The 27,251-nt window shown below is 40.8% G+C and overlaps 1 protein-coding gene across 2 annotated transcripts; it reads right to left on the reverse strand.

The window, feature by feature from the left end:
• Positions 1–380: 380 nt before the first annotated feature.
• Positions 381–12,636, reverse strand: sall1a (spalt-like transcription factor 1a). 2 transcript variants are annotated; one of them, XM_020656088.3, is made up of 3 exons: positions 11,765–12,636; positions 3,060–6,466; positions 381–2,040 (listed from the first exon to the last, which is right to left on the reverse strand). In XM_020656088.3, the coding sequence occupies exons 1-3, from the start codon at positions 11,835–11,837 to the stop codon at positions 1,600–1,602; spliced, it is 3,921 nt and encodes a 1,306-aa protein (XP_020511744.2). In that variant the 5' UTR covers positions 11,838–12,636; the 3' UTR covers positions 381–1,599. The 2 variants fall into 2 exon arrangements, with proteins under 2 accessions (XP_020511744.2, XP_065809068.1); XM_065952996.1 differs by lacking the exon at positions 11,765–12,636 and adding an exon at positions 9,206–9,344.
• Between the last annotated feature and the right edge of the window lie 14,615 nt (positions 12,637–27,251).

A 27,251-nucleotide genomic window follows, 5' to 3' on the forward strand; every position in this document is an offset into this window, starting at 1 on the left:
AAAAAAAAAACCTCGACCTACTTTATTCCGAGAACTGGCACTTTCAAGGATTGGCAATGGAATGGAATTTGTTGTTTAAAACGCCGCTCAAAATTTGAATGAAAAATCAGGTAAGCCCTGAAGACTGCATCCACAGTTTGTGCTTCAGCTGTCTGTCTTTAAAAAGAAACTGAAGAGCGCTGCTTAAGCTGCACAATTGGCCCTGAGAAAAAAATATATATTAATACAAAGTTATTTAATATTTTTTTCTGATCTTATTTCAAAATAGTTTTTGTGTTGACTCTGAAAGAAAAAACAAAACAAAAACAATCGTTTTCCAGTATATTTTCATGATATGATAAATAAAGCAGGGAAAAAAAAGGCACACAAACACACAATGATTCTTTTGGAAAACTGATGTATTTGATTATTTGAGTAAAGAATTACAGTATCTTAGTTGTTAGTAGGTATTAAAGTGTAGAGAAACTGGACCCATAAAGATCTTCCAACTTTCCAAGAAAGTGCATGTAACAGTCCGAAGGTTGTCAAACCCAATATATATTTATATTTATAAAAACACTATCATTTTGTCCCCTGGCCGTGATTGACTTCTCTTGTGTGAGCTGTATGTACATTTTCTAAGAAGGGAGTTTGTATTTCCACATCTGAACATATTTACAGAAGCTTCAACACAGAACTTCGCACTTGATGTAAGTGAGGATGCTGGGACATAGCAGCAACATGGAAATCCAGCTGAGAAACTAATGGAGAATCCTGCTCATTTGATTGGCTGTCTCAGTTCCAAAAACCAATAAAAAAGGCCAGACCAAATGTTCCCTTCTGACTTGCTTTCCATATAACCAAAATACAAGCAACAACAAAAAAAAGAGAGATAGAAGAAAAGAAACATATGGAAACAAACAAAAAGTAGAAAGTACAATACACAGAAACAGTAACAACAGAACAAGTTAACACTAAAGAAACCCCTTAAAATGTAGCAAACTTCAATGTTTTGTCATACTTAAATAGAATAACAGTAAATAGAAATTGGAAAGAAAGGAACTACACCACATTTAGTCCTTTGCCTGAATTGTTTTGCTTTGATGAAAGGAGGGTGGCTTGAACACACAGATGTTAGACCATCTACAGAAGATCAGTGTATAATATTTACAGCAAGTCTGTTTGCTTATTACAGGGCTAATGCATCACATCGACAGTTCGGTTATAGCTACTACAGACAGAAAATAACTTAATGCCAAGGTAAGGTAATCTACCCAGATATTCTAAGTTTCAAAAGCACATGTTTTAAGCACCCATACATACCCATTCTGGCTTTAAAACAAAGAAAAACCTAAATGTTAATGCTTCCACTTGGTTTCAAGCAAGGTTATACTCACTAATAAATAAGCTCCGTAAAACTATAACATGTACATTGTACAAAAAAGCAACTTGTCTTCACACTCGTGTTCGTAAAGATTCAATGCGGGCAAAGCAGTTCAGTTGATTTTGTCCCCGTCTTGTTCTTTCTTTTTTCTTCTTTCCTGTGTGTCTACATACAGTATGTGTACAATATGCCTTTGGGCATCTTCATTTGTCTGTGCACAACTGAGGACATAAGCTCTAACTTGTGACTATTTCTTTATTGTCCTCCATGAAACGTGTGAACCGAAAGTGGGCCCCATTCTCTGTGTTGGCCATTTTCTCCAAACCAGCAAGAGCAGCATTGGGCTCCATGCTGTGCAGCTTGTCTAGGCTGCCAGTTAGGCCACCAATGGGGGAGCTACCCCCATTACCCACACCGCCTGACATGTGTGGGATGCCTCCATTCTGGATGACAGAGATTTCGTTTGTCTTCATCGCCAGGCCGTTAGAGAAGGCTGCAGCATACTGGTTCCAGAAACTAGCCGGGTCTCCGTTGCTTGCCCTCGATGCCATGTCCTTCTGGAAAATTTCAGGAAACTTGACTGGGTTGGCACCCAAGAAGGCCATTGGCCCATCCACAGAGAGCCTGCGGCCCCGTCTGGCGGGAGCACTGTTCCACATGTGTGTGCCCATGTGAACCTTCACAGAGAGAGGGGAGGAGGGAGAAGCAGGATAAAAGGGAGGGAGGAGAGATAGAGCATAAGTGGGATGAAAATTAGCGATGTTTACAAACTTGGCCATAAGAACTGCACATGAGATGATGCAATGGAAAAAATAATAATAATGCTTGACTCCAAATTAAAATAGCTTCACACCCTGGCTGCAAAGGACCATTTAGTTGCCTATGTTGTGAGAGGTACCAGCATGGTGTAAACAACTTATTTTGGCAAGACGGATACATGCTGTTTCATCTAAATCTTAATTTGCTTATCTCACAAGGGGGGCACAGAGCATTTTTTGTAAAAGTCAAGCACTAAAATACATTGCACGTGACATTTTATCTCTGCCAGCACCCTTTCTTTGACAAAAACATTTTTTCCTGCTTAATAATCATCAAGACACATTCTATTAGTTATCTTTATGGTATGCCATGGATAAAATACTTCTGAAGTCTTCAGGGAATTTTCCTAGTTGATTATAGTTCAGCATCAAACAAATGTACGTATCCCTGTATAAATCAAGTTTCAACCAAAAGCCAAAGCTTGATTTTCAATAACTTTTGAAAGTTAATGTCAACACGTTTCCAAAATGTAACTGTAGGTATGAGGACTGACACGCAACATACTTGATATACTTTGTCTTTAATTTGCACAATTCTCTGAAAATGCTGTAGATCAATGAGCATGTCTTTCTTAATGATTTGGGCATGTGGCTGTTTTCACAGAATCTGTTATGGAAAACTAGACTCCGACTTTGCAGAATAATTGTCCCTGACTGTTCAGTCTGTGCACTAAATCTGTCTTAGCTGACTACACTTTGGAGTATCTACCCAATAATCATGTAAGCTAAATGATTGAGCCTTTCCATGAAGTTTTTTTATTTGAAATGTGTACCTTTAATTAATTAAAATATTAAACTAGATAGCAGCATTTTTCACAAAGATTTACACACACATACTGTTGGGAGACTGACGGCTTTCTGAATGTTTCAACATTTACCTTGAGGTTTCCTTTGGTGGTAAAAGCCCGGCCACAGATACTGCAGGCAAAGGGTTTCTCCCCTGTATGCGTTCTCTCGTGGATCTGTAGAGCACTGGAGGATGAGAAACATTTCCCACAGGTGTTGCAGAAGTGTTGCTTCGGTGTCCTGCGTGGTGGAGCAGAGGAAAGCACTGGGGATGTAGAGGCAGATGATGTGACCAAGCCTGGAGGCATTTCCTTGATTTCTTGGTGGAGGCTATGAAGGAAGCCATTGACCTCTGGTTTGTGGAGAGAGCCTACAGACAGGAGGGATGGGGTTGGGCTGGAGGATAAGCTGGTGTTGGAGGGCTCAAAGAGCTGTGAGGGCAGGTCTCTCATTTGATGGGTGAGCATGTGCTGCTTGAGGTTGCCCTTGGTGGAGAAACCCCTGTTACATGCCGTGCAAATAAATGGTCGTTCTTTGGTATGGCTTCGATAGTGAATGTCCAAGGCACTCTGACAAGCAAAGGTCTTCCCACAGATGTCACAGGATGTGTTCTTGATGGTGTTACGCTCACGGAAGGCGAATATCATGCCCAGGGGATCTTTTGTGGGATTGACAGATGTCAGGTCTAGGGCTCCAATGTTGGAGGGGTGAGGATGCAGGTGGCTTGCACTGGTGTGCTCAAAAGAGAAGACCCTCTGGTGCCTTTCTTCAGGGTTTGGGGATTTGTGTGGTTGTGTCTGCATGCTCGTGGGGGATGGCGCCTGCATGGAGGAGGTAGATTCAGACACAGCTGGACTCCCGGCGCTCCGGCTTTCAACATCGCCTCCCAGAGATGAGGAGTCATTGGTGAGACAATCCCCTTCAGCTAAGCCATTTGCCACAGCCCTCATTTGGCTGGTCTCAATTTCATTATTGTGGGCATGCTCTAGGCCATTTTTCTGCTGCCCCTCTTGGTAAACCATTTCAGGGGGAGCTGGGGAGTTACATAGACTGTCGTGGGATGCATCAGCTGACCTAGGTGTGTCTGGCACACTGCTATCGGGACCTTCCTCCATTCCTTCCATGTTGTCATCAGAGAAGTTGTCCAGATCATCAAAGTTTCTCTCCTCAAATGAGCCAGTGTCAGAGGCCATGGACTCAGGGTAACTCTCTGGCAGAGGGGTGTTGGGGATCTGCCCACCCATGTGCATACGAATATGTTGCTGTAGAACCACAGCATTAGTGAACTTCTTCTGACAAATAGGGCAGGAGTGTTGGACTCTAAGAGGGGGCATTGCCCTATGGACGCTGTAGTGTGTCTTAAGATTTCCTTTGGTGGTAAACGCCCTGCCACAGACTTTACACTTAAAGGGCCTTTCCCCAGTGTGAGTGCGATAGTGCATTTTCAGAGCACTCTGGCAGCTCAGAATCCGGTGGCATATGACACATTCATTGGGGTCTGTAACCTTCCTGTCAATGTTCTCCACTAGCTGCTGAAGCTTGGAGGTCTCAGACCCCTGGAGAGGATCCAGGATGCCACCAAAAGGGAACTTAGCCTTGAATTGATCAGACATAAGAGGCATGAGCGGGTTTGTCATCATGGGCGGGCTGTTAGATGTTGTGTAATCAGCAATGTTCTCTGTAGCAGAGCTCACATTTGTCATGAAGCCTGAGGAGTGGCTGCCTTCTTCAGTTTTCCCATTTGAGGTAGGCAGAGTTGCACCTTCAACCTCTTCAAATACTCCATCATTACTTTTAGCTGAATGGTCAGCAGCACCTGAGTCACTCTTTGCAGTAACAGAATGGCTTGTTATGGCTATTGAATTATCTTCCTTTTTGATGAAATGTGGCAGGCTTGGCATGGTTGGTGGCAACAGCATACCAACTGAGGAAGTCAGAGTCGGCAAAACTGGTTTGCTATCTAGCCAGCTTGTGACAGGTTTCTCTGGGGGCATGGACATGCCGTATGGGATGCCTGTGCTTGTTGGTATATTGTCCAAATGCTCAGGAACAGGGTAGGGATTCATCTGGATGTGTGGGTATTTTTCTTTATGTCGCTGGAAATGCACCTTCAGGTTACCACGGGTGGAGAAGCGGTTACCACAGATATTACACTTGTATGGTCTTTCCCCAGTGTGAGACCGCAGGTGGATCTGCAGAGCACTGTCACTCCCAAACACTTTGCCACAAAAACGGCACTTATGCTTGAAGAAAGCATCGTCAGAGCTGCTTTTGTGCTCAAATGAGGTGACATTTGGCTGCTTGCCTTTCGTTCTCTGGGCCAATGCTGCTAAAGAGTTGAGGTCCTCCACAGTAGTGCCAACACTGGGCAGAGGGCTGGAGAACATGGGGTTACCAGGTGGGGGCTGAGGTAGAAGGGGATTCACCGCAGAGCTTAACAAGCTACGCATACCAAATGATGGTGTTGATGACTTAGCTAGTGAGGGGTTGCTGAGCTGAGAGTGGAGGCTACTCATATGACTCGGCCTCTTGTCAGAGGACTGGGCATTGACTGTTGATGGCCCCAATGTGCTAATGCTCTGAGATGTCTCACTGCTGCTTGGGTTGGACTGAGGTAGCTGTGCCGCTGCAGCCAGCTGCTTTAGGCTGCTAATACTGGCTGACTGGCTGGCCAGGTTCTGTGCTAGGCCTGCGGCTGCAGCCAGCTGTTGGGAGAGATGGGAGCTGAGTGTGGTAAGTGGGCTGGCAGCAGGCCCCATTGTGCCTGAAGCTGAGGCAGAAGTTGGAGGCACCTGTATTTCTGGGGACTGAGAGGCCAGTAGCAGTATCTGATGGCGAATCTGCTCAATAAGCTGTAGTTGGTGGATCTGTTGCTGTTGTAGAGCCAAGAGCTGCTCCATGAGGGCTGGCACTGCCACCCTGGGCCCCCCATTAGAATGAGCCTCTTGGGAGAATTGGGCTACAGCCACTTTGGTGCTCTGCAGATTTTCAATTATGACATTGCTGTTAATCATGGAGAAGTTCCCCAGTTCAGTCAGGTTACTGAGCTGAGGTAGAGGGGCAGAGATAGCGGAAGTACCTACTGCAGGGCCAGAGGGACCCCTGACACCATGGCTGCTTACTGTGTTAATGGGGCTCCCACCATCTGTATGACTGCCTTCCTCTTCATGACCACTGCTCATTCCGGAAACATCGACATCCATGGATTCATCTTTTTCAAGAGTGTTAGGCTCCAATAGGTCACTGCACTCAGTTTGATCAGTGTTATTAGCCGTTTCATTCATCTGGTCATCTGGATTATGGGGCGGAGACCCAGGTGAAAAGGATCCGGTGGGGGAGACAGGATTTTCATTCACTATCAGAACTAACTGATTCTTAGTGCAATTCTTCTGGTGCTCCTCAAGATCAGATATTTCAAAGAACTCAGCACAACATCTGCTACAGACGTGGGCGTCTGACTCCTTGCAGGGGGGGTCCTCTGAGCAAAGTTCTGTGTCCCCTGAAAAAGAGGAAACAGAGGATTAGTGATTAGAAATGTTTTGCAGCTGAAGAAGCAGCTTTATCTCCTCAAATTCCATTGTTGTTAATCTTAAGTTAATCAGTTTTACACTTATCCCTTTGATGTGTTCACAAAAACAACGGTTAAAAGGCAACAATAAGCCAACAGAAATGAGAAAAGGCGTCATTCAATTCAGTGGCCACGGAAATACGATAAGGGGGGATACAAAATCAATGGGAACTACTCAAATATTTCTTAAAAGTGATCTTTGAAGATTTACATCTGGGTTTCATCAGCCCAAACAAAGGTGATCATTTTCACCAGATAATCCATCAAAATATAGAATAGAGTGAAGTGTGGACATTGGCCCTTAATGAAATTTCATAGAAAGATATTGATTTCCTATATTCCATGTCCTTCAAACTCTTCTTGTCCACTCGGTGCAAATCAAGCATTTGATGGACTTATTAGACTTTCAATTTGCTGTCAACTTTGCTCATTTTCAGCCGACTATGGACATCTTGGACAGGTTATCTATGTCTCTAAACTAATTTGTATCCACTCATGCTGCAGTCACACTGAGATGCAAACAACAGAGCCTCTGGCATCAAGGTGGTTAAATGCACTCACTAAAAAAACAACAACAAGAAAATCAAAGAGAAATAAAAATGAAAGCCATTTTGACTTAACACATGATAGCAAATGATTTGCTATGGCTTAAATGTCTACCATCGAATGAAAATAGTAAAAATATTAAATAACATTTTTAAAATGCAGTTATATATTGGTTTCATATTTTTAACTTCAGACTTTGACCCCAAAAAGTTGTCCAAACACCTATAGCTAAATTCTTCTAAATAAACGATTTGGTGCTTGAGTTGCATAAGTATGCAGGCATGATAAACTTCCCAAAACTCAGAAACTGGTCATACCAGCTGACCAATCTAGCGATACAGACACAGAAACTTTTCACTGAGATGAAATTCAAAAGTAATGACTGCCTTTCAAATGCGCACAGAAACAGGTTTTTTAATTTTTTCTATTTTGATAAACAGACAAGTCAGGGAGTAAAATGACAAGAAGACACCCTGCCCTCAGAGCCACTGCTGTGATCCAGACTTTCCTTATTCTGTTCCCTCTTTGTCACACTAAAATCTCACTGTTTAACATACAAGTTGATTTACAAATTGCATTTCTCTATGAATCCCTTTCATTGTGGCTCCGGCCCCTCAACACTTTCATCAGGGCCAAGAATTCATTTGCAAATGAAACCCAGAGAAGTGCAGCCCTGCCCCACAGAGAGACAGGATGCCTTCCCATTGTTCGCGCAGCATGGGAGCGGCGGGGATCGTCGGCACAGCCTGGCCCTGCTCATCTCAGTCGACTCAAAGCAGATCCTGTTTAATTCAGGGATTATCTCCCTCAATGTTTCTCTGCTCAGAGACATCAGATAACACAAAGTTGCCATGACAGTAAACCCTGGCCCTCACACCACCAAACCATGCAAACAGGGAAAATACAACTTTAATGATAACTTTTCATGTTGAATCTCCCCTGTCACCCTCAGCCCCCACCCGTCCACCTACAACCCAACTTCGAAAAAATGTGTTCAATTCATAGTGTGAGAAACACGAGGAAACACAAACACCTTTTCACTTTTCTCGAGGCTGACTGTACACAAATAAGTGTGAAGAAAATCTTAATGATAATTAGTGACATGAAATAGGAAAAAAATAAAAAATAGTCAAACAAACTTCTGGCAGATGCAGAATTGATAAATACATACCATTTGTAAATGTATGTGTGTTAATGCTCCAAATCAACGCAGAGCACAACAACAAAAAATACACAACACACTATGCATATGCTGTTTGACAAATTATGTTATGCGCTTTAAATGAATTAATAATTTCATCCATAAACATACGCTAATGAGATTAACTATGTTTGACAAAAAATCATTTCAAAACAAAGATGATATTTCTTGCAGTGCATAATAAAAAAAATCTCACAGAAATATCACTATTTAAAAAATGTAAATAAAAAGTTTACATTTTAAAACAATAACTTTAACATGCAAGAACATGAAAAAAGAACGAGATAAAATTTGAAATACTCCAATCGAGATCTGTGCATTTAACTATTGAAAGAACTGGAGGAAAATATTTGTATCTTAATTGTTTTTGATCTAAGTACTCAGTCCCATATTCACCGACTACGTCTTGAGTTTGGAATAAGAAAATTACATTAAAATAACTTTAAGTTATTAAAAAAATATTACAATCAGAATTCATCAGAACATTAATGTAAATGCTAGAGATTTGCTCTGTCAAATGTGCAATAATATGTTTGACTTTACTTGACGACACCGAAAATCTCTTTAAAATCAAATCAATCAAAACTAAATCAATGCATGATCACAAATCCACTGTCCACAAAAGTCTAGCATAGCAAACATCGCAGATGCTCGCATTAGGCTTAATTCCCAAAATAGCAAGGATTAACTTCGAATTAAAATTTAGATAAAGTCAAGCTGGTAGAAAGATGGAGTCTGTAAAACTTCCATAGAATCTCTATCAAAAGCACGATGAAAGCAGTGCACAGGGCTAAAGGGCGGTGGAGAGACAAAGAGAAGAAGACAGAGCCTCAGAGAGAGTGGCCAAAGTGTGAATATGAGAGTCAAGAAAGCAAGGATTAGTGGGAAAAAAAAAGTTGACGGCGAGCTTTGAGAGATCCTACATTATTTTTTTGCGTGGGGCCTCTGTGAGCCTCTCTTGACACTTGTAACTTCAGGAGGGTTTCTGCTCTCATCGGCTCCAGACACTGAACACTAGATGGGGTTCCACTATAACTGCCGAGGTCCAAGACAAGACTCACATCTGAGAAGCTCTGCCCCGGTGACATGCTTAAAGCTCAAGGGGAGGGAGGGAAAAAAAATGGCAAAGCAAGTCCTTCAGGCTACACCTAGACTCCCACCACATAAACACTGGCAAAATGACAAGCAACTGCACTCTCTGTTTGCAGGGAACAACAGTGGATAGTGGGTTGCCCTGCCAATCTCTCCTCTAGGGGGGCCACCCTGATAGGGCATAAGGGGGATGGCCACAACATTGATAAGGCTTCACAACACACAAACACACACTTAAATAAAGAGTCCAGGCCTCGCTGGGGAGCCTGCAGCTCCGATCAGCAGGGTCAATGGCGAGGTAGAGAGGAACACACTGGGCCCTGAACTCCGCTCAACTCCACACAGAGGGACACTGGCAAAGGTTAAAACAGCTCAACATCCCACCCTCTGTGGCTCTCACTCCGACCTCCCAGTAACCACTGGCCCTCAGCATCTCTGACATTCGGCTACAAACACAATGACTTTCTGTTCTCACTTCCTGCTCCCATAGAACACACACAGATCATTTGTTATGAGCTCTGTCAGCTAAATACCCCTAATGCTAAAGAAGATATGCCCAAACAGTTATAATTACAAAAAGACATATGTGAAAAAGTTTTAACATTTGTCATTGCATTGAACATAATTGAGAAATTTTGCTTTCTGCAGTCCGCCTGACAAAAGGGAACTTTTCATGAACTTTATTAGATTTAAAGCAAAATGCAGAAAAACCAGCAGTCAGAAATTAACTGCATCCTGCATTAATCACCAAGTTCCTACAAATCACGTGAAATTTGCTGCAAATACTTTTTCTATGCATGACTTTCTCCTGAGAGAAGCAAATATTTCTTTTAAATTACCTGCACATGTTTTTCAGGCAATACTAAATACAATGTGGCTTTGAGAGTTTTAAATGGCAAATATTTAATTTATAGGCCTTATCCCACAGGCCTATCCAACTCTACAAATATTTTCTCATTTTATCTGAATGTTTTGACATCGGCATATCTCGTTGTTTGTTCAAATAAAAATAATAAAAATAAGACAAACTAAGGGAAGAAAAACCTGGATACACTTCATGACAGTGCAAACGACTGCATTTAAATTACGAATATTTCCTTGTATAAAAACAAGACATTTTCTTGAAAACGAGTCTTTTCAATTAGTGTCCAAAAGTCGGTCAACAAAAATACACGTTGCAACGCAACGTCCTGTTTTTGTATTCCCAGTCTCAGTCTTCTGTCGTTATTTTATTTCGAAGTTTATGATTTTTAAAATTGTCTGTAAATAAAAGTACAAAATCACTTTTTTCCCCTGGCTTCATACTGTCACTGGGACTGAAACTTTGAGCTTCATACAGAACTGCTGTTTTCAGCTCTCATGTCATGTTGTATAAAACAATTTCAAGTCAGGCCCACAAGCACGGTTTAAATAATTTTCACTTCATTTGTAAAGATGAATCAAAGCATTATTTAATAGAGGGCCACAAAAATGTAAATGAGGCGCGAGCTTCTAAAGGTAAATTACAACGAGCTCATTTATCATTGTAGATTTTAGCCTTAAATTATTTCGTAATAAAACACATCGCTGTGTAGAATTGTGAGCGTGTCTATGAGTTAGTTTAACTTATTTGTGAATTAAAATCTAAATGATGAGTAGATTAGATTGGGTATCTAAAGAGGATGAGTGCGTGTGTGTGGGAGACGCTCTCTTCAGCATGTTTCTTCTCCTTTCATCCAACTTTTACTGTAAAGGACGCTGGCGCTCAAACGAGCACTAACTTACTATCGTTGCTTTTGATACAAGTGGGAAAACATTGTTCAATTAAAAAGCATAAATCTGCAACTCAAGGTTTGAAAAGTTGCATTGGCCGGGACACAGGAAAAGTTTGATTCAGCGCCGGAGAGGCACGGTGATCTCTCCGCGTATCGAGAGGCTCTGAACGCTGGGAAGCCTCGGAAAGGACCGACACTGAGCTGGCGACACGTTACAGAAAAGTTGGTTGTATGTAATTTTAAGCTGAATCGGAGACTAAAAAGTAAGATTTTACAGATATGGCATTACAAGACGGTAAAAAAGAATTACGTATAATAAATATATTTCTTTACCTATTCAAAGTTTATGTTAAAGTTCGTATTATTTTGAGAACGTAGTTCTCAATGTAGAAAAATACAAAAAGTAACTCTAAATTCATATTAAATATGGAATAAAGTCAATTTAGTTGATTGATTTGATTTATGTTTTCTGAAAAGCATTAAAGAAAAAAATTGCAAATAAGTAAACTAAAGTATAAAGTCAAAATCAAAGTATATAAACTTAAACCGAGACGATACCACAGACAAGATAAAACAGCAGAAAGTGACATATTTACGCTCTTTGGATAAAAGCAACGATATGTTACTTGAACTCACCATTGTGCTCCGATAAGGGGAGATGAGGGTCGGACTGGAAGTGTTGCGGCTTCGCTTGTTTCCTCCGCGACATGCTGGCTGGCACATCAGCAGGCGAAGAATAAAAAAATGACTACAAAACCCTCTCAAAAATTACGTAAATCGAGCCCATCCACCGCGCATGTGCCGCGTTATGATTATCAATAATGCTCTACGATTAATCATACGGGGGGCTTCTTTGAAAGGCGATTGGCACCTTGCCAGCCCCCCTCCTATTCAAATGAAGTCTCTTTAATCAATTAGCTCCTGATTTGCTGGGGACTCTTGTCTCTCTCTCAGCTCCCACCCAATGAGTTGATCCGTACGGGAAAGAAAGGCTGGGTTTTCCAAACTTTAGATACGGTTTAACCCCTTCTGTTAGCCAAGTCAACGCTTATCTTGACTACTACAGGGGACTGTCAGCGTCTCGAGTCAGAGCCTGCCACAATCTTTCACATTGATCAAGCAGCGATCACAGTTTTTCTTTGCTTTTTTTCCCCTCCTGGAGATGTGAAGCGAGCGGACGTTTACTTCTCAAACCTCCGCGAGCGCCGGCCAACTTTCTTCTTCTCTCTAAAACTCGGTAGTCCGTCCTCCGCTCTTGCATCAAGATCGTTGTAGTTCGGCTCTCTTGCTGCACACCGACACCTACTCTCTGAAGAGTTTCTTCAATCGAGGATCCCGGTGCGCTAAAGCGCAGCGTCGCGCGAGCATGTTCCGTGCGTAAATGGCACTGGTACGCGTTCCCAAAACTCCACAGCGTGTTCCAGCGTCCCAATCAGTTTCATTTGATTGTTATTAGTCGAAAGGGGGGTCACTTACTAACACGTTTTCATCACACACTGCATTCCGCGAATAAACAAACTTTGAGGGCCCGTGCAGCGCTGGGTCAAAATGTGGAGCCCAGCCCATCGACGATTTGATTGGTCACTGGGCTTTTCAGTCATCCTGCCATTCACCTCCACCCCCTCCCTCCCTCCCCCCGCAATCTCTCTCTGTCTCTCTTCCTTCTCTCTCTCTGATTGCGCACAGCAGATCCAAATGCTTTGTGCGCATCGGGAAGATCGGTAGTAGAGACAGGGAGACAAGTCTGTTCATCTGAATGGGAATAAATAAAGCTTTTAGTTTCTTACCTAAGCGTTTTTCATTTAGTGAAGTCCCCTCTCACACTTATATTGTGTGGACTTATCTACATTTCACTCCATCCGTTTGGAACAAAAACATTCTTGCATCGTTACCAGACAGTGTGTTGTTTCTTTAGTAAAATAGTATGAATAACCTTATGCTTGTAAAACGCTTTACGATTGGAAGGCCTTCTGATGACTTTAAATATCTAACGATGTAGTGGAAATATGCACAGATAAAAGATCAATGTGAACATAATGTCAGAAACTGGAGAGCCAATAAAAAAGTGCTTGATGAACACTGTAAAAATGAACAATATTATTATTTTTATTATTGTTATTATTATTTTTGTTGTTGTTGTTGTTGTTGTTATTACTATTATTATTATTATTATGATGATGTCGCCTTAAATAATGCACTAACAGGAGTGCGCATCCAGTGGGGATGTTTTAGGAGGGCAAGAGGTCCCACAGGAGCTTCACTCGCGCGCTGAGTCGAGTAGATTTATTAGGTGAAAAAGATAAACGAAGCTCTCAGTCGAGCTGATTTTGAGAAATGAAGATAATAATGTTACTATAGGTGATGCCTCGGATGCCATTATTTTTCACTGAATATTTAAAGAGCGGCTGCAGGCTAGATGGATCTGGTCCTCTCTTGTGTCAGATATCTTTTAGTTTCGACTAGCCTTACTATTTACTTATTCATGAAAAAAAAAGAAAGAGCAAGGGAAGAACAGGGAGGAAATCAAATACTTGTGATGGCTACAGCTTTATCAGTGCTTTATGCCAAATATTAAAATAATACATTTGTGTTTTTCATTGTACACAGATCTGTCTCATCTGTCTTTAAATGTGACAAACGGAATCGACAAGTAAGCTGTGACTAACAAAATCAAACAGCAAATGGTCATTAAGAGGGGAAACGTGTGTGTGTTTGTGTGTGCGTGTGTGCGTCTGTGTGTGTCTGTGTGTGTGTGTGTGTGTGTGTGTGTGTGTGTGTGTGTGTGTGTGTGTGTGTGTGCCATTAAAAAGCCCATGCAATTATGTGCACCAAACTTGAAATTGCAGGGAGAGGAAAAAGGGGTCCGCAATATTGTAATGTCCCGGGCGGGAAAATCAATGGCCAGTTAATTGATGTGAGTGTTGGTGTGAGATTGTAAACAGGGTGATTTGCAGCCCAGCCGAGCGCGAGACATTTTAAATGGGATTCAGTCGGGACGGTGAGGATACAGTGTTCACAATCATGCGCTGAATGACACACACTGACACAGTTTGGGGACCCAATACACATAACTCAATGCCAGCACCTGGAAAAGTTTTCAACACTGACGATTAAAAAATAAATAATTTTTTTTTTCCTACATTAAAGTTCAACTGACTGGACAACTTGTTGATTCTAATTATTATTCTTAATATTCAGCACTAAGTGTCTTATATTGTGGTCAGCTTTGTTCTCATAGAGAGGCAATTAGGGGTTAAATAGAGTAATATTCTCCACGTAACATTCAAAGCAACAAAAAAAAACACTAATGACATGCATTAAAAAAAATATTTTCATAAAAAATATTTTCTTTAATTAATAAACAATAAATATATATTTAACAAGGGCACAAGTGCATTCCTAATGTCCTGTCATTTTCTTTTTTCCAGTATGAAAAAGACTGACACGGTTTTCTGCAGCGGGGAAAAGACAGAAGCCTTTGGCGCATAAAAAGCACGCATTACTCTTTTACACGCAATCGATGCTGTGCGCAGCATATCACAGAGGGTCTGGCCTGAGTGCCATCACTCACTATTATCACTGACATCCCATGATTGATCATATAGCTGAGAAACACTGCGCGTTTAAGCGCATAATGTGATAGTCCAGGCGGGGAATCTCCCAAAGCCGCGCTGTTAGTGATCCTCACACAGTGTATTTGTGAGCAGAAAGACCCTTTTCTGTGTGACACCGCATTCAACACGTGGTGGGTTTCTATTCACGCTCCTGCTCACTGCTCGACGCGATGCCTAAAGAATTACAACTAGCTGGATCAGGCCTTCATCTGGGTCAGCTGCGTGTGTGTGTGTGTGTGTGTGTGTGTATGTGTGTGTGTGTGTATGTGTGTGTGTGTGTGTTACTTGCCCGGATGGCAAGACTAGAAAACGGGAGGAACTTAGGAGGGTTTAGGGTTCATAAGGATGTATCGTCTCCCAATGTTAACACTAACAGAAGACTTTTGCATCTGCTCACAAGAATGTTGTTTGAATTGAATTGATACTTTTCATCATCATTAACCATACTTTTTTTTGATTAAATATGCCATAAAGATTCAAGGCTCTTCGATGATAATTGCTAACTCAAAAGCATGGTCATGAAAACAAAACAAGCAACACATTTTATGAAATCAGTCAAATCATGTCAGCAGTTATTCAATAACATCACACATATCTTTTTTTAAGACATATAAAAATATGTTCTTGCTTTGTTGAGCCTTATTCCAGATGAACAGTATGCTGAAGCATTTGACCTCCATTGCTCCCAACACAAATATCAAGAAGTGCATGGCCTTATTCATGGCATGCTGACGTCTTGCAAAAGGATTAGGAGCTTGATTAAAGGGATTGTTGTAAGCTGGCCTCATGCTCAAAGAAATAAAGAAATAGGCCCATTTTCTTAAGTCCCACACACTGTCCACTGTATGACTCTGTATGCAGCTTTCTTTAAGCTGAATAACTTTACTGATTTACAGTAATATGGAAACCATGTGAAAACAATCAAACTAAGTATGAAACTATTTTCAATGAAAAACTATATTTTTTACCCTTTATTCTTCATATGACTTTATAGGAATGATGTTTCAATTATCAAAATAATCCAGTTTATACAGGAAAGTGTCAGTTGTAACAGAAACTATCAATATTTTAGGTATGAAGTGAAATTACTTTGTCTTCCAGATGAACACAAAGTGGCATTTAGAGCTGTTTTGCCCCTCAAGAAAGCCCTTTGAAAAATTGCCTGCATTAAAATTCAGTACCTCCAGCTGCAGAGAATGGCCTCCATTAATTAAGAGATCAAATCCTTTCTATTGTCCTCCAGCAGCACTGCCACCACTTGTCCCACTGATCGTCTCCCCTCTGACAACTTCCTGCAGCATCAGCCCATATCAATGGGCCGTGTTTGTTTTTACATTATCTCAGCTGCAGTTACAGACACACCCCCCCCCCCCCTCCTTTCAAACCGACGTGTTTGAGGGAAAACAAGCAAACATTCAGAAGTGTCACAGAGGTGTGAGAGGTCACCGTCCCGTCACACACACCATGTCCGCACTGTGTGTGTGTGTGAGTGTGAGTCTGCATGTCCTACTGGTGCAGTCATCAGTGACACACACACACACACACACAAACGCACACACTCTACAATCCTTTGTGTATCAGCTAGCTGCACAGTTACAAGTGTACAAGTGTTCAGAGATGTGTGCCAAAGTGTTCCTGCCTGAGCGTGTCGTCCTCCAAGATATTAGTGAGACAGACTAGAGGCTATTACCATCCTGTAGTGACTGGTGTAACTGGAAACCACACGCTACACATTGTCGTATAGTTTGAAAACACTGGTGCATTTTCACTTTTGACTAAAAAAGTACATTCAATGAGTAGTAATACAACTTAGGACATTAAAATAATAATACCCCATATTCTGTTGTATACCAAAGTAAAACATTTAGAAAATATGTAAAACAGTTATTCCTTTAAAATATTTCTGTCATTATGGTATCAACACTTTGCATAAATAACATTAAACAAATTCAAGCTTAACTTTTTCTTAACGGTAAAAAGGTTACATTTGAAACTACTAAACACATTTTATTTGTGTCAGTATTTTGATATTTTGAAATATGAAAACTGCCAGCCTAATCTTAGCTTGCACGCTTACTAAAGTAAAGTTTCAATTCTGGATGTTATACTTTTGTTTCTGTTCCTCATTAACCTTTATTTCTGACCATTCATGAAAAAGCAATCATGAAATCGTTCAATTGGTTTGATACAAATTCACTTGATTGTATGTGATTAAAGATGCTCGCTTGAGTTGCATTAACGACAAACACCATGGTATCGGACAACCACCGAGATGCCTATTTTAGCTCGGTCGCATTCTCCGAAAAACACATTGTGCTTTCATATGACATTGACGAATGATATTTGGATGAAGAGAGATGCTTAGCTCGTTAGATGTTTCGCAGAACGGAGCCGGATTACATCGACACAAATCACTGAGCGAGGAGGTTACAGAGGAACCACGCACTCCAAACATCTTGAAGAAATTACACACACATCAACCCCTGAAAGCTGAGTCTTTATGTATTTTTAAGAACCTTGAAGCAAAACTAAAAATTACACATGGAATCAACCCTATGTTACTTCACACGCTCTTAAACACACACCATACAGAATATACACATGTGATCTCTGTATCACACTGTGAGAGTAACGTAAGCACGCAACTGAGCAGCGTGTAGGTAACCATGGAGTGAGCAGATGAGCCACGTCAGGCAGAAAAAACAACAACAACACACACAAGTTCTTACAGTAAAGACAGCCACAAAGTTTAACCATATCAAGCGCTTTATTCACAGTAACTCTGGGCACAAGATGTTTATCACCCCGGCAGACAGCTGCGTTGGCCAGCAGTTAACTGTGTCTCAGACAGGCTCTTATTACTATTGATAGTTAGCATCAGTGTCCCGGCTGAGAAATGGGGCTGCTGTGGGCAAACGCAGGCTATTGATCTCCAACGTGTCCCTGACCTGCCTGCAGGCAGAGAGGAGGAGAGGGAGAGGAGGCCGGGTGGAGCCTCCTAAACTCTCCCAGTATCTCCGTCTGGCACCTGTAAGGGCTACTGGTGGCTGTATCCAAAAAGGTTATCGCCTCTCAGGTTGGTGGTTGTATTTAAATGGATGAAGTCAGTTGATGAATTCTGTAACACTCAGGACAAAAGAAGATGCATTTCATGTCAGTTTTTATATTGGTAAAAACAATAGTAAAAAAAAAGTTTTACTATCCCATGAAAATCAAATCAAATTTAAAATGTTCTCAAAGTCTTTCCCTTTCTTTCTGATATCATTTTATTTATATATGCAAGAATGTAATAATTAATCTGTGCAAAAGGAGGAACTCTATTTGGCAGACCACGTTTTCCACAGTCATCTAAAAAAAACGTCTATTTGGCCCTTTGCTTCTTTAATGTGTCTCCATATTCCAAATAAAGAAATGGGTGCTAAATATGACGCATTTCTAAACTTAATTGCTCTTTAAAACAAGCACAAACACGCATTAGACTATGCTGAGGTTTCTGTGGTTCAAAACAAGCAAAATTATAGAAAAAAACACTGTTGGAGTCTCAATGTGAGGTCTTCTTGTGTGTTTGCATGTGTTCTTTGGCTCCCTGTGACCACACGAGAGAAAGACTTATGTGCAGTGTGTGTGTGTGTGTGTGTGTGTGTGTGTGTGTGTGTGTGTGTGTGTGTGTGTGTGTGTGTGTGTGTGTGTGTGTGTGTGTGTGTGTGTGTGTGTGTGTGTCAGTGTCATGGCTTTGATAAGGCCACAAGATAAAACACAGAGGATAAAAAATGTTTGCAGCGCTTAAAAAGAAGTCAGAGAATAGAGGTGCAATGTTAGCGTTAGAGCTGTATTGTTGCACACCATGTCTGCACTGGACAGGAGAAGTGGGGTGAAAGCTGCCTGGAGGTGAAAGAGGGGGTGAGGTGGGGCTTGTCACTCTTTATTTACCCCACTTGTAGAAGTCGAGTTGGATACAGGACGTCAGCGGAGTCAGATCCCTGATCACTAGCGAAAAGACTACCTCAGGGGGTAAACTCACTGAAGTTACAGCACTGCCACCACTTCCTCTGTTCGCTTTCTTTTTCCATGTGTTGCGCCTGCTTTCTTTTCTCTACACAACTTAAACTCTCTAGCTCGTATTTCTACTTTCTTACCTCCTGACCCCTTTGAAAGAAAAAGTGCATTATTATTGGAGTATTTGCAAAAATGGCAAATGAAAAGCAAACATCTATAGAGGTCTAATTGACATCAGAGCAGTTGTGTAATTTAAGAAAATTCATTTATCATTACATATGAGATTAAAAAATAAAGGGCAGTGATTAACAATAATGCAGTACTTGCATGTGTTTGTATGCGGGATGGACAAATCAAAAGGTTTCTTTCTTGGCTCATTAAGGTTGCAGGTCAGACAAAGTGGCAATTGGACATCCATCGAACTACACTGTCCTTTTTACTTTGCTTCCTACCTCTTGGCTCATGTTTTCTGGTGAATCGCTGCATTTGAAACTCAAATCAAAATGTCTGGCGAAGGGACACAGCACGGATCTCCTTACCTTTTTTACAAGGCCCGTGTAATCCACCTTCTCATCTCTGCTTGCATGAGTTTAAGAATATTTCAGTCTCAGGGATTTAAGCGTCAAAAAGCTGAATCTCATTCCAAAACTCTACTACAGGTAGGCTATATGTAAAAATCATTCAGACAGGCAGCTGCAAACAGCACCCAAATGCATGCATATGGACTCACAAACACACTGTGACACACGAACATGCGCGCGCACACACACAGGACACTTTTCAAAGAAGTTTGCATTTTTTATTACTTCCTTTCCCATTCAGCGGCCTCCCCACTTTTCCAGAGTGCCCAGGGTATGCAGTGAAAGAGCTGTGCTTATTATGTGCTCTGGGCTCTCCAAACCCTGCGTTGTTTTGTCCAGATAGCTGGTTTCTCTCTCTCTCTCTCTCTCTCTCTCTCTCTCTCTCTCTCTGTCTCTGTCTCTCTCTCTCTCCCTCTCTCTCCTTCTCTGTCTCTCTTTAATATTCACAGTAAGAGTCTTGGCTCTCACAAGATGGCTGTTTTCCCAGTCCCCCCCCCCACCCCGCTCACAGCCAAGTGTGGCCCCGATGAGAGTAAACATGCAGGGAGGGACATCTCCGAGGATGTGCCACCTTGCCCCATGTCATTTATTCTCTACCTGGCACTGGAGCTAAACTGGTAACACCAACATGTGAGTGCCCAGACCCTGAAGACTGCCAACGGCTGCACATGGTCTAACTAAATTCACACCACACTCGCATCTGCTCTCTGCACAAAAATGGATGGATTATATGAGAGTATCATTGAATGGTTGTCAGCTTCAACAATGGTGCAAATGTATAGCTGTCTGTAGAACTTAATAGCTGCATAAACTTTCATGCAAGGGAATTTTTCCAAGTGAAAAACATTGTTTTTACAGGACTTGGCCCAATAAATCTAATTCAGGCCATCACATCACCTTCATATAGACCCAATCTAATTCAGCATTTCTTGTATTTCTCCCTTGGAGGTCCTGGTGGCCTTGTGTGTCAGAATTGTTCTGTCAACGTGAGTTGTGAATATGTCACCATGACAAATTCCTCCACACTCATTGCACTTGGCAGTTAACGTAATTCTCATTTGGACTGTAATGTCTCCCAATGATCCTTTGTTTAACCAGGTGGCTAACACAAGAGCCACCTCTCACTGATTGACTTGCACCCACTGGAGAAAATTGTCATTACAGTGCAGCCCAGTATCTTCCTGTGACAGCACAGTGCTAGCAAACAGCATGAATTAGGAGTGGAGCCTATACTTAAAGAAAAGATCACTCCAAACATTGATAAGGCAGCGCATAGCATGGCAGTCAGACCCCTGGTGATGTTAACAGCACTGCTATTATCGCAGGTGTGATCGCTCACCAGCCCACAACCACATTTACATCTTAATTACCAGCCTAATCAATGGGGTTGCACTTTGACTTTATTTGTGACATTCATGAAACCTCATTTAAGATGTAAGAATAGGCGATCGTAAGTATTGGTGGTAAGAGTAAAGCACCTATTTTCAATGGGAAAAAGGGTAACAAAGGAGATACAAAAGACTCCTGAAGTCTCACAGGCATGATCACACTGGGGTTGACAAAGTGAGCACTGGGAGATATTTATGATAATTGCATACTCCTCCCAAAATGACAAAGCAAATTGGTGAGACGAGCTGCATATGACAGAAAACGGATGGCTTGCGGGACAGAGTTGGGTGATTTAAATGGCAAGTGATTGAACAACAAACTCGCATTAAGACCGTATTGATGAGTTCAGTGTTTCATTTGGGATCGATAAGACGATTGGTGGAGGCCAAAGCCAATACATGCAGCAGGGTGAGACTGCAGATACGAGAGAGAGAGAGAGAGAGAGAGAGAGAGAGAGAGAGAGAGAGATGAGAACATATTGACCTGCTTCACCATAGAATAGAGAAGGTGCTGGGATTTGTTTACCTAACTGGAGACCTTGATGAAAACTCAAACAATAAAGGCTACTAACAGATGCTTGGTTTTCTCAGTGTCATGGCAGGATATCATGATAACATTGTACTGTTGAAAAACCTTTGGAAACTCATGCAACTAAAGATAATGAATATACCAACCAGTGTCTGTCAAATGCCTTCAGAAGGCATTGACCAAGAGTGTAGGCCTACTATCTAAATCCAGCTTTAAAAAAAGTCAAAAAAGTCAAATATGTATCTATATGTAGGCTATATGTGTGAAATCATTAATAACATCTACAATAGTAACCTCAAAGCAAGTTGTTTTAAAAAAAGCTAGCTCTACATTATGTATAGTCTAAGAACTTTATAGTTAACTTAAAAGTGATGGTTAGCTTGTGTAAATGTAGCATTTAGCAGATTTATTAACACATTGGTAAAATATCAAACTAACTAAATAGATAAAGAGTTTAATAGTTAGCTTAATGTAAGGAATAAAAAAAGATAGCTTAACATAGGCTAACTGGTACAGTTAAGGGTCACTTGTACTTATATCCTACAGCTGAACTAGCTATAGGTATGAAGGACAAACAGTTGAAACATGGAGTTAAATGTAGGCTAACTGATAAAGAATTGAAAGAATTAGCAATACAAAGGATTAACAGCTGAAACTATTAGCTAAGCACACAAAGCTGGAGTCGCTACCCGTATATTGACAGTTCAACCAGATATGAAGTACTTTTGAATATTAATCTCAAAACTATTTAGTTGCAGCAGACAGTAATGTTAAGAGGTCTAGTACCGTAAAAAGCTCAAGCAAAGCACAGCTGTGTCATCACTCTCCTCCCACAGTGTGACAGATGATGCTAACAATGAACATTTCATCTTCCGCCACACCACAAGCTCCTATACGACAGAGATGAAGTACATCCGATGAGATGAATTACTGCGCAGTGATTCATCATGACAGGCAAATAGGAAAAATACAAATGAACAATTAACAAATTTAGCCTTAATTAACTGCTCAGACAATAAATGAGCATGTAAAGTGTGCGTGAACATACTCTGGAACAGTCCAAGCTCTTTAAGCACGTTGTAGAATATTACAATGTTAATTAGGGTTAATTGAATAATTCCCCTTCCTGCGTACTGATTATGGATGTCAAACACAGAGGGGCTATCTTGATTAAGCAGAGTGTTCTGAATAGAGGGAGTCTGGCTAATGCAGAGAGCTGAAATTCCCATACAAATAAAATGAGAATCCACATGTATCTTCCCATGAAAACTCAATACATGTGAATAAATGTCCAAAATGATTATTTATACCAAAGAACAAGAGCTGGATTCATTCTGTGTTCATTTAGGTGTTATTCTGCAGCACAGGGAAATAATAAGTCTGAAATCTAATTGTTCAAACTAAGTCAGTATAAAGTGAGACTATTATGGACTGTGCAGTTTGTGTGGTTTTAGCCATACTCGCATCACATGGGTTCAGATTTGGGAACACGTTGTTTCCCACATCGTCTCCTCATGAGTGATAATGCAATTTAGCCTGCAATACAATACCGTGTGAGACCTGGACTACATTCTGCCCTTGTCTCAACACTGGCTTCAAGTTAAGACCCACAAGATCTGCATTGTTAGGTCTCACACACGCACAGAAGCACAAACACACAAATTAGGGCATAGCTCATAATTCAATGTCAACAAATCCAATTGAACTCAGGAAAACTCAATTTGTCTCGAACCTCTGAAATAGTGAGTTGATTTAAGTAGAAGTTCTAAAAATATGAAGTGTTGGGTCACAGAGCATTTTCCTGTTTTGACATTGTGCAGATAAGTGGGAAAGGGAGTGCAGTAATGTGTGCCCCTTACTGTATGTTGGTATAAGAATAGCATCGTAATTAAACCAGAGAGAGTGCCGAGATAGGTAGTTAGGCAAAGAGTTATATTATCTGATTCAAAATGTCATGATGCTTCACAATGCAAGAAACAGATGTGGTTAGAGTTTTATTTACAATGTGGGGTATTTGCAATTGTAGCAAAGTATCTATAAAATGATATAGCATACAGGGTTAAATGCCTTTCTGTTGGTGCTTCTGTGCATATTCAAACACTGTGTGTATGTGCTGCTGAGAAATAGGATGATGCCATCATGCTTTGAGTTGGCAGCATATATCTGACTAACAAATGATGATGTGAATACAAGGGCTCATAAGCCTATAAATCAGTCTTCCCCCCCAACAAATTAATAGAGTTCACAGTTTGACGGCTGAGGGGAAGAACTGTAAATTATCTTTGACACATGAAAATGGCAAGACAACTGGAGTGCAAACCTGTCAAATTTTATTTCCTGTTTAAAATGCCTGTTTCTAGTTTTTGTTTTTGATCAAAATGACAAAATGTGTCTTCTGAATTACATATATTATTTGATTTCACACAATCAAACTAAATTTAGAGATACACCTAATAAATCTTAATAACAATGTGAAAGATAATGTAACATGTCCAGAACTAAAAATGTATAAAAAACTGATTAACAGAACTCTCCATGTCTGGTGTCAGGAATGATTTAACATTTTCTAATTTTTATTTGGTATAGGGCAAAAGCAATTTCGTGCATCCGCATCACATTTCAAACAGCTCTGAAATGGCAGCCCAGACTTATTGTTTAAAGGCATGTGGATGACAGTGAAGATTAAGGAGGAAAAGTCAGTTAGAGAAGAATAAAAAGAGACAGCAGAAAACAAGAGAGAAAAGAGGGGGAGGATGGGACGGAACTAAGTACCAGGGAGCGTGTCAATGTGGGGGGCTAATGGTGGGGGTTCCGAGGTTGCAAGCAATTTCTCTTTGTTATCAAGTGAAATGACTCTGCAAATATGACAATAAATCACAGTTGAAATCAATCTGAGAGGAGGCGACTGTGAGCCACTGATAATGCATCAATCAATATTTAATGTTTAGGCTTTAATTAATCCACAGGCGCCAAGCATTCTTTAAGTGACAAAGGGGGTGGAGAGGGGGAAAAAAACGAGTAGGGAGTGCTTTTGCATAGAACAGCTCTTATATCAAACTGAGACACTAAGCTGAGCGGCCCCATCAGTCGGTTTCCCACAGCTTCCCCCGTGTTACTTTATTACCTATTCTCTTATTTACGAGAGCTTAATACATGGTACAATGAAAGCAAATTTAAGTGTTTAGTCAAAAGATACATTAAGGCCTTTTATGAGTACACAAATTGTTTTATCCACTGCTAAAATTGACCACAATTCTCAGGTGGTGTACCAAAATCCAGTCTGGATCCGGTCCAAATCTTTAAACCAACGACAAAGGTTTTCTACTCTTTCTTGGTTCTTTTTGTGTTTTTAAACACTTTCTGACCAAGCCAAAAAATAAAAAAACATGTATCAGCATTTTTTATATTGTTTAGATAAGCTTAAATTGCTTTAGTTAACATGAGCTCAAACTTCCATATTAACCCTAAACTTGAATAGAACTAGTTCCTATGTCCACATTGGAAGGCAAATGTGTTCATAGCCATTCCTAATGGCAACACCAGCCAATACGAAAAGCTAGTTGTCAAAAAGAGGAAAGAGACTCATCATTTATGTAAATATAATAATAATAGTAATAATAATTACTTTATTTGTATAGCACTTTTTTTTATAAACAAGGGTTATACAAAGTGCTTTGACACATGAAGGAGCATAAAGAATAAGAATATAACAAAGCACAAGAAACCAACAGCAACAAAGCACCACGACAGGGTAGTAATGGCAGATATTTAAGCTCCCCTGCTGTGATGCACAGCTTTGTTATTTTGAGAAGTGATGATATGAAAGTGAAATATTGTTGCTAAGTAACAGGAAATAGAGGTGTAAAGAATGAAAAAAGATCTCACGTGTATACAACGTAAAGTGTCACACTGAAGTGCAAGGTGAAAAGTGATGACATGTTCATTTAAAAAAAATGGTGCTAAAGACATTTAGGCTCTTCTGAAGTGTTTCAGTTATGGAACGAGAAATGCATTTCCATTCACATCACAGTCCCTTCCCTGCAGCAGAACTACTTTCAAAGTTGGAAAAACTTATTCTTCTGTCTGTCCTAGCAATTGTGGGAATGCAACTCTCAAGGCTGTGAGAACACTAACACCCACCTCGATACACCACCTGCCCCGGCCTCCACACCTGCACACCGCTGACACTGTTGTAGCGTTTGATTAGGGGCTCTATCGAACAAAAATCCCTGTCTGTACAAGGCAACCACAGAGCTGTTATGAGGGACTGGAGCCATGCTTAGCCCTCGCCCTCTGATCACACTGACACATCCCACAGGTACTAATTACTGAATCTACTCCGCAGAGAAGTTGTGGAAGAAGTAACACGGAAGAAGCTTGACATTTGGATACCTGCTGGAAGATTCACAAGGAGATAATTGGGACACAACCGCGAGGGAGGTCCGCCAAGTCTGTTTAAGTTGATAAAATGGCTTTAGGTAACTCTCAAAGTAAGGCACGTCTCCAAAAACACGACCTCAGACGAGCACTCGGAGGGTCAGCACAGGACGGGAAAGAATCATGGGAAATTCAAGTTTAAAAACCTGCAGTCAGTAGACAATTATTTGAGGAGTTCCTTGAGATGTGGATAAAAAGCTTTGCTAGAACAGCTTCTGCTATTCTTGACCGCACATATTGCGTTTGATCCACTATGCCGTTGTCCACAGATTTACAGGTCTTTTATCTTCAAAGAGGACCAATCGAGAGCAGGTTGAAATGTGCTGCAAAATGCACCATGAACAAGCCATTCTTAAAATCTTTTCAAATATCGCTTGAATGAGGAAAAGCCTTTATCGAACGCTAATGTTTTATTGCAGCTTTGTGTATTTGTGCATATGGTAAAATGCTGCAAGAGAGAAAAAAAGCTTCTCATAGTTTCAACATGTATTGATTGGAAATGAAAGGGTTGTGTCAGGGTGGGGGGGTGGGGGGTAAGTATTTAACTGACTTTTATGACAGTTGTTAAGTCATTTCCTGCAGCAGTGGTTTATGTCTTTGCAATAACCTCCATGAATGATGTAATGAGAGATTATGATACTTCCTCCCTCGTTTATGATCTGTGCCTCCTGCTTTATGTCAAAACACTCGTGTGTGTGCTCACAGATTAGGTGAAGCTTATATCAAACCAATACTGGCCCTTACTTTATTATTTATGTCTACTCAATTTTGGCTAGTCTGATATTGTACATTTATATCCATAAGCCCAGATGAATGGACGTTAAGTCTATAACGTGCAGTAAAATTTGACTTTCTTTACATTTTATGAACGCTTTAATTAATCAGTGATTTTTGTAAGCTCTTGAGGTCTTTCTCCCTGCTGCATAATCAGAGTCTATAACAGTTCCATTATGAGATTCATATAAACTGAATTTGATTCTGAAACACTGCGATGCTATTTGAGATCTAATATGCCGTTCTAAAAAAAGCATACCGGGGCCTCTAAAGGTGCCAGTGTGCTGAAGATGTCTACTGCTAGCTTTATATTTCTGATTGAAAATAAGATGTGGAATTTTGTTTGCTTTTGGTTTTTACTCATTAATACTTCTGCGGATGCCGGTAAATGTATGCAGCCCAGTAAAACAGGGTAGATTTCAGAGAACCCTCTTCAAGTTGTTTCTCCTTGATGACAATGACCCAGTGTACTAGGAGCAAGACAGTTGCCAACAGAACATATTCAATTGGTCAAGGTCATTAAAACGAGGCACTAAAACAAGCTACACGAAACTGAGTTATTTCAGGGGTGAGGAGCCATTGGTTGATATATATGGATGTATCAGTGTGACACACAAAGTGAGTAATGAAATAATCCAAAGTGTGAAATGCAGCAAACTGTGAACAGACAGGGTCATAATTCTTAGAGGCCTAGTATGCCATCCGCCGAAGAAAGACAGCAGTGTCACATATGTCTTAATTCCCTCGGACACATGTGAACATGTGTAACTGTATCATCATACTCTAAATGCCACTGGCTGACAT

This window comes from Labrus bergylta, chromosome 3 (assembly GCF_963930695.1).
Source record: "Labrus bergylta chromosome 3, fLabBer1.1, whole genome shotgun sequence".
Taxonomy (NCBI): Eukaryota; Metazoa; Chordata; class Actinopteri; order Labriformes; family Labridae; genus Labrus; species Labrus bergylta.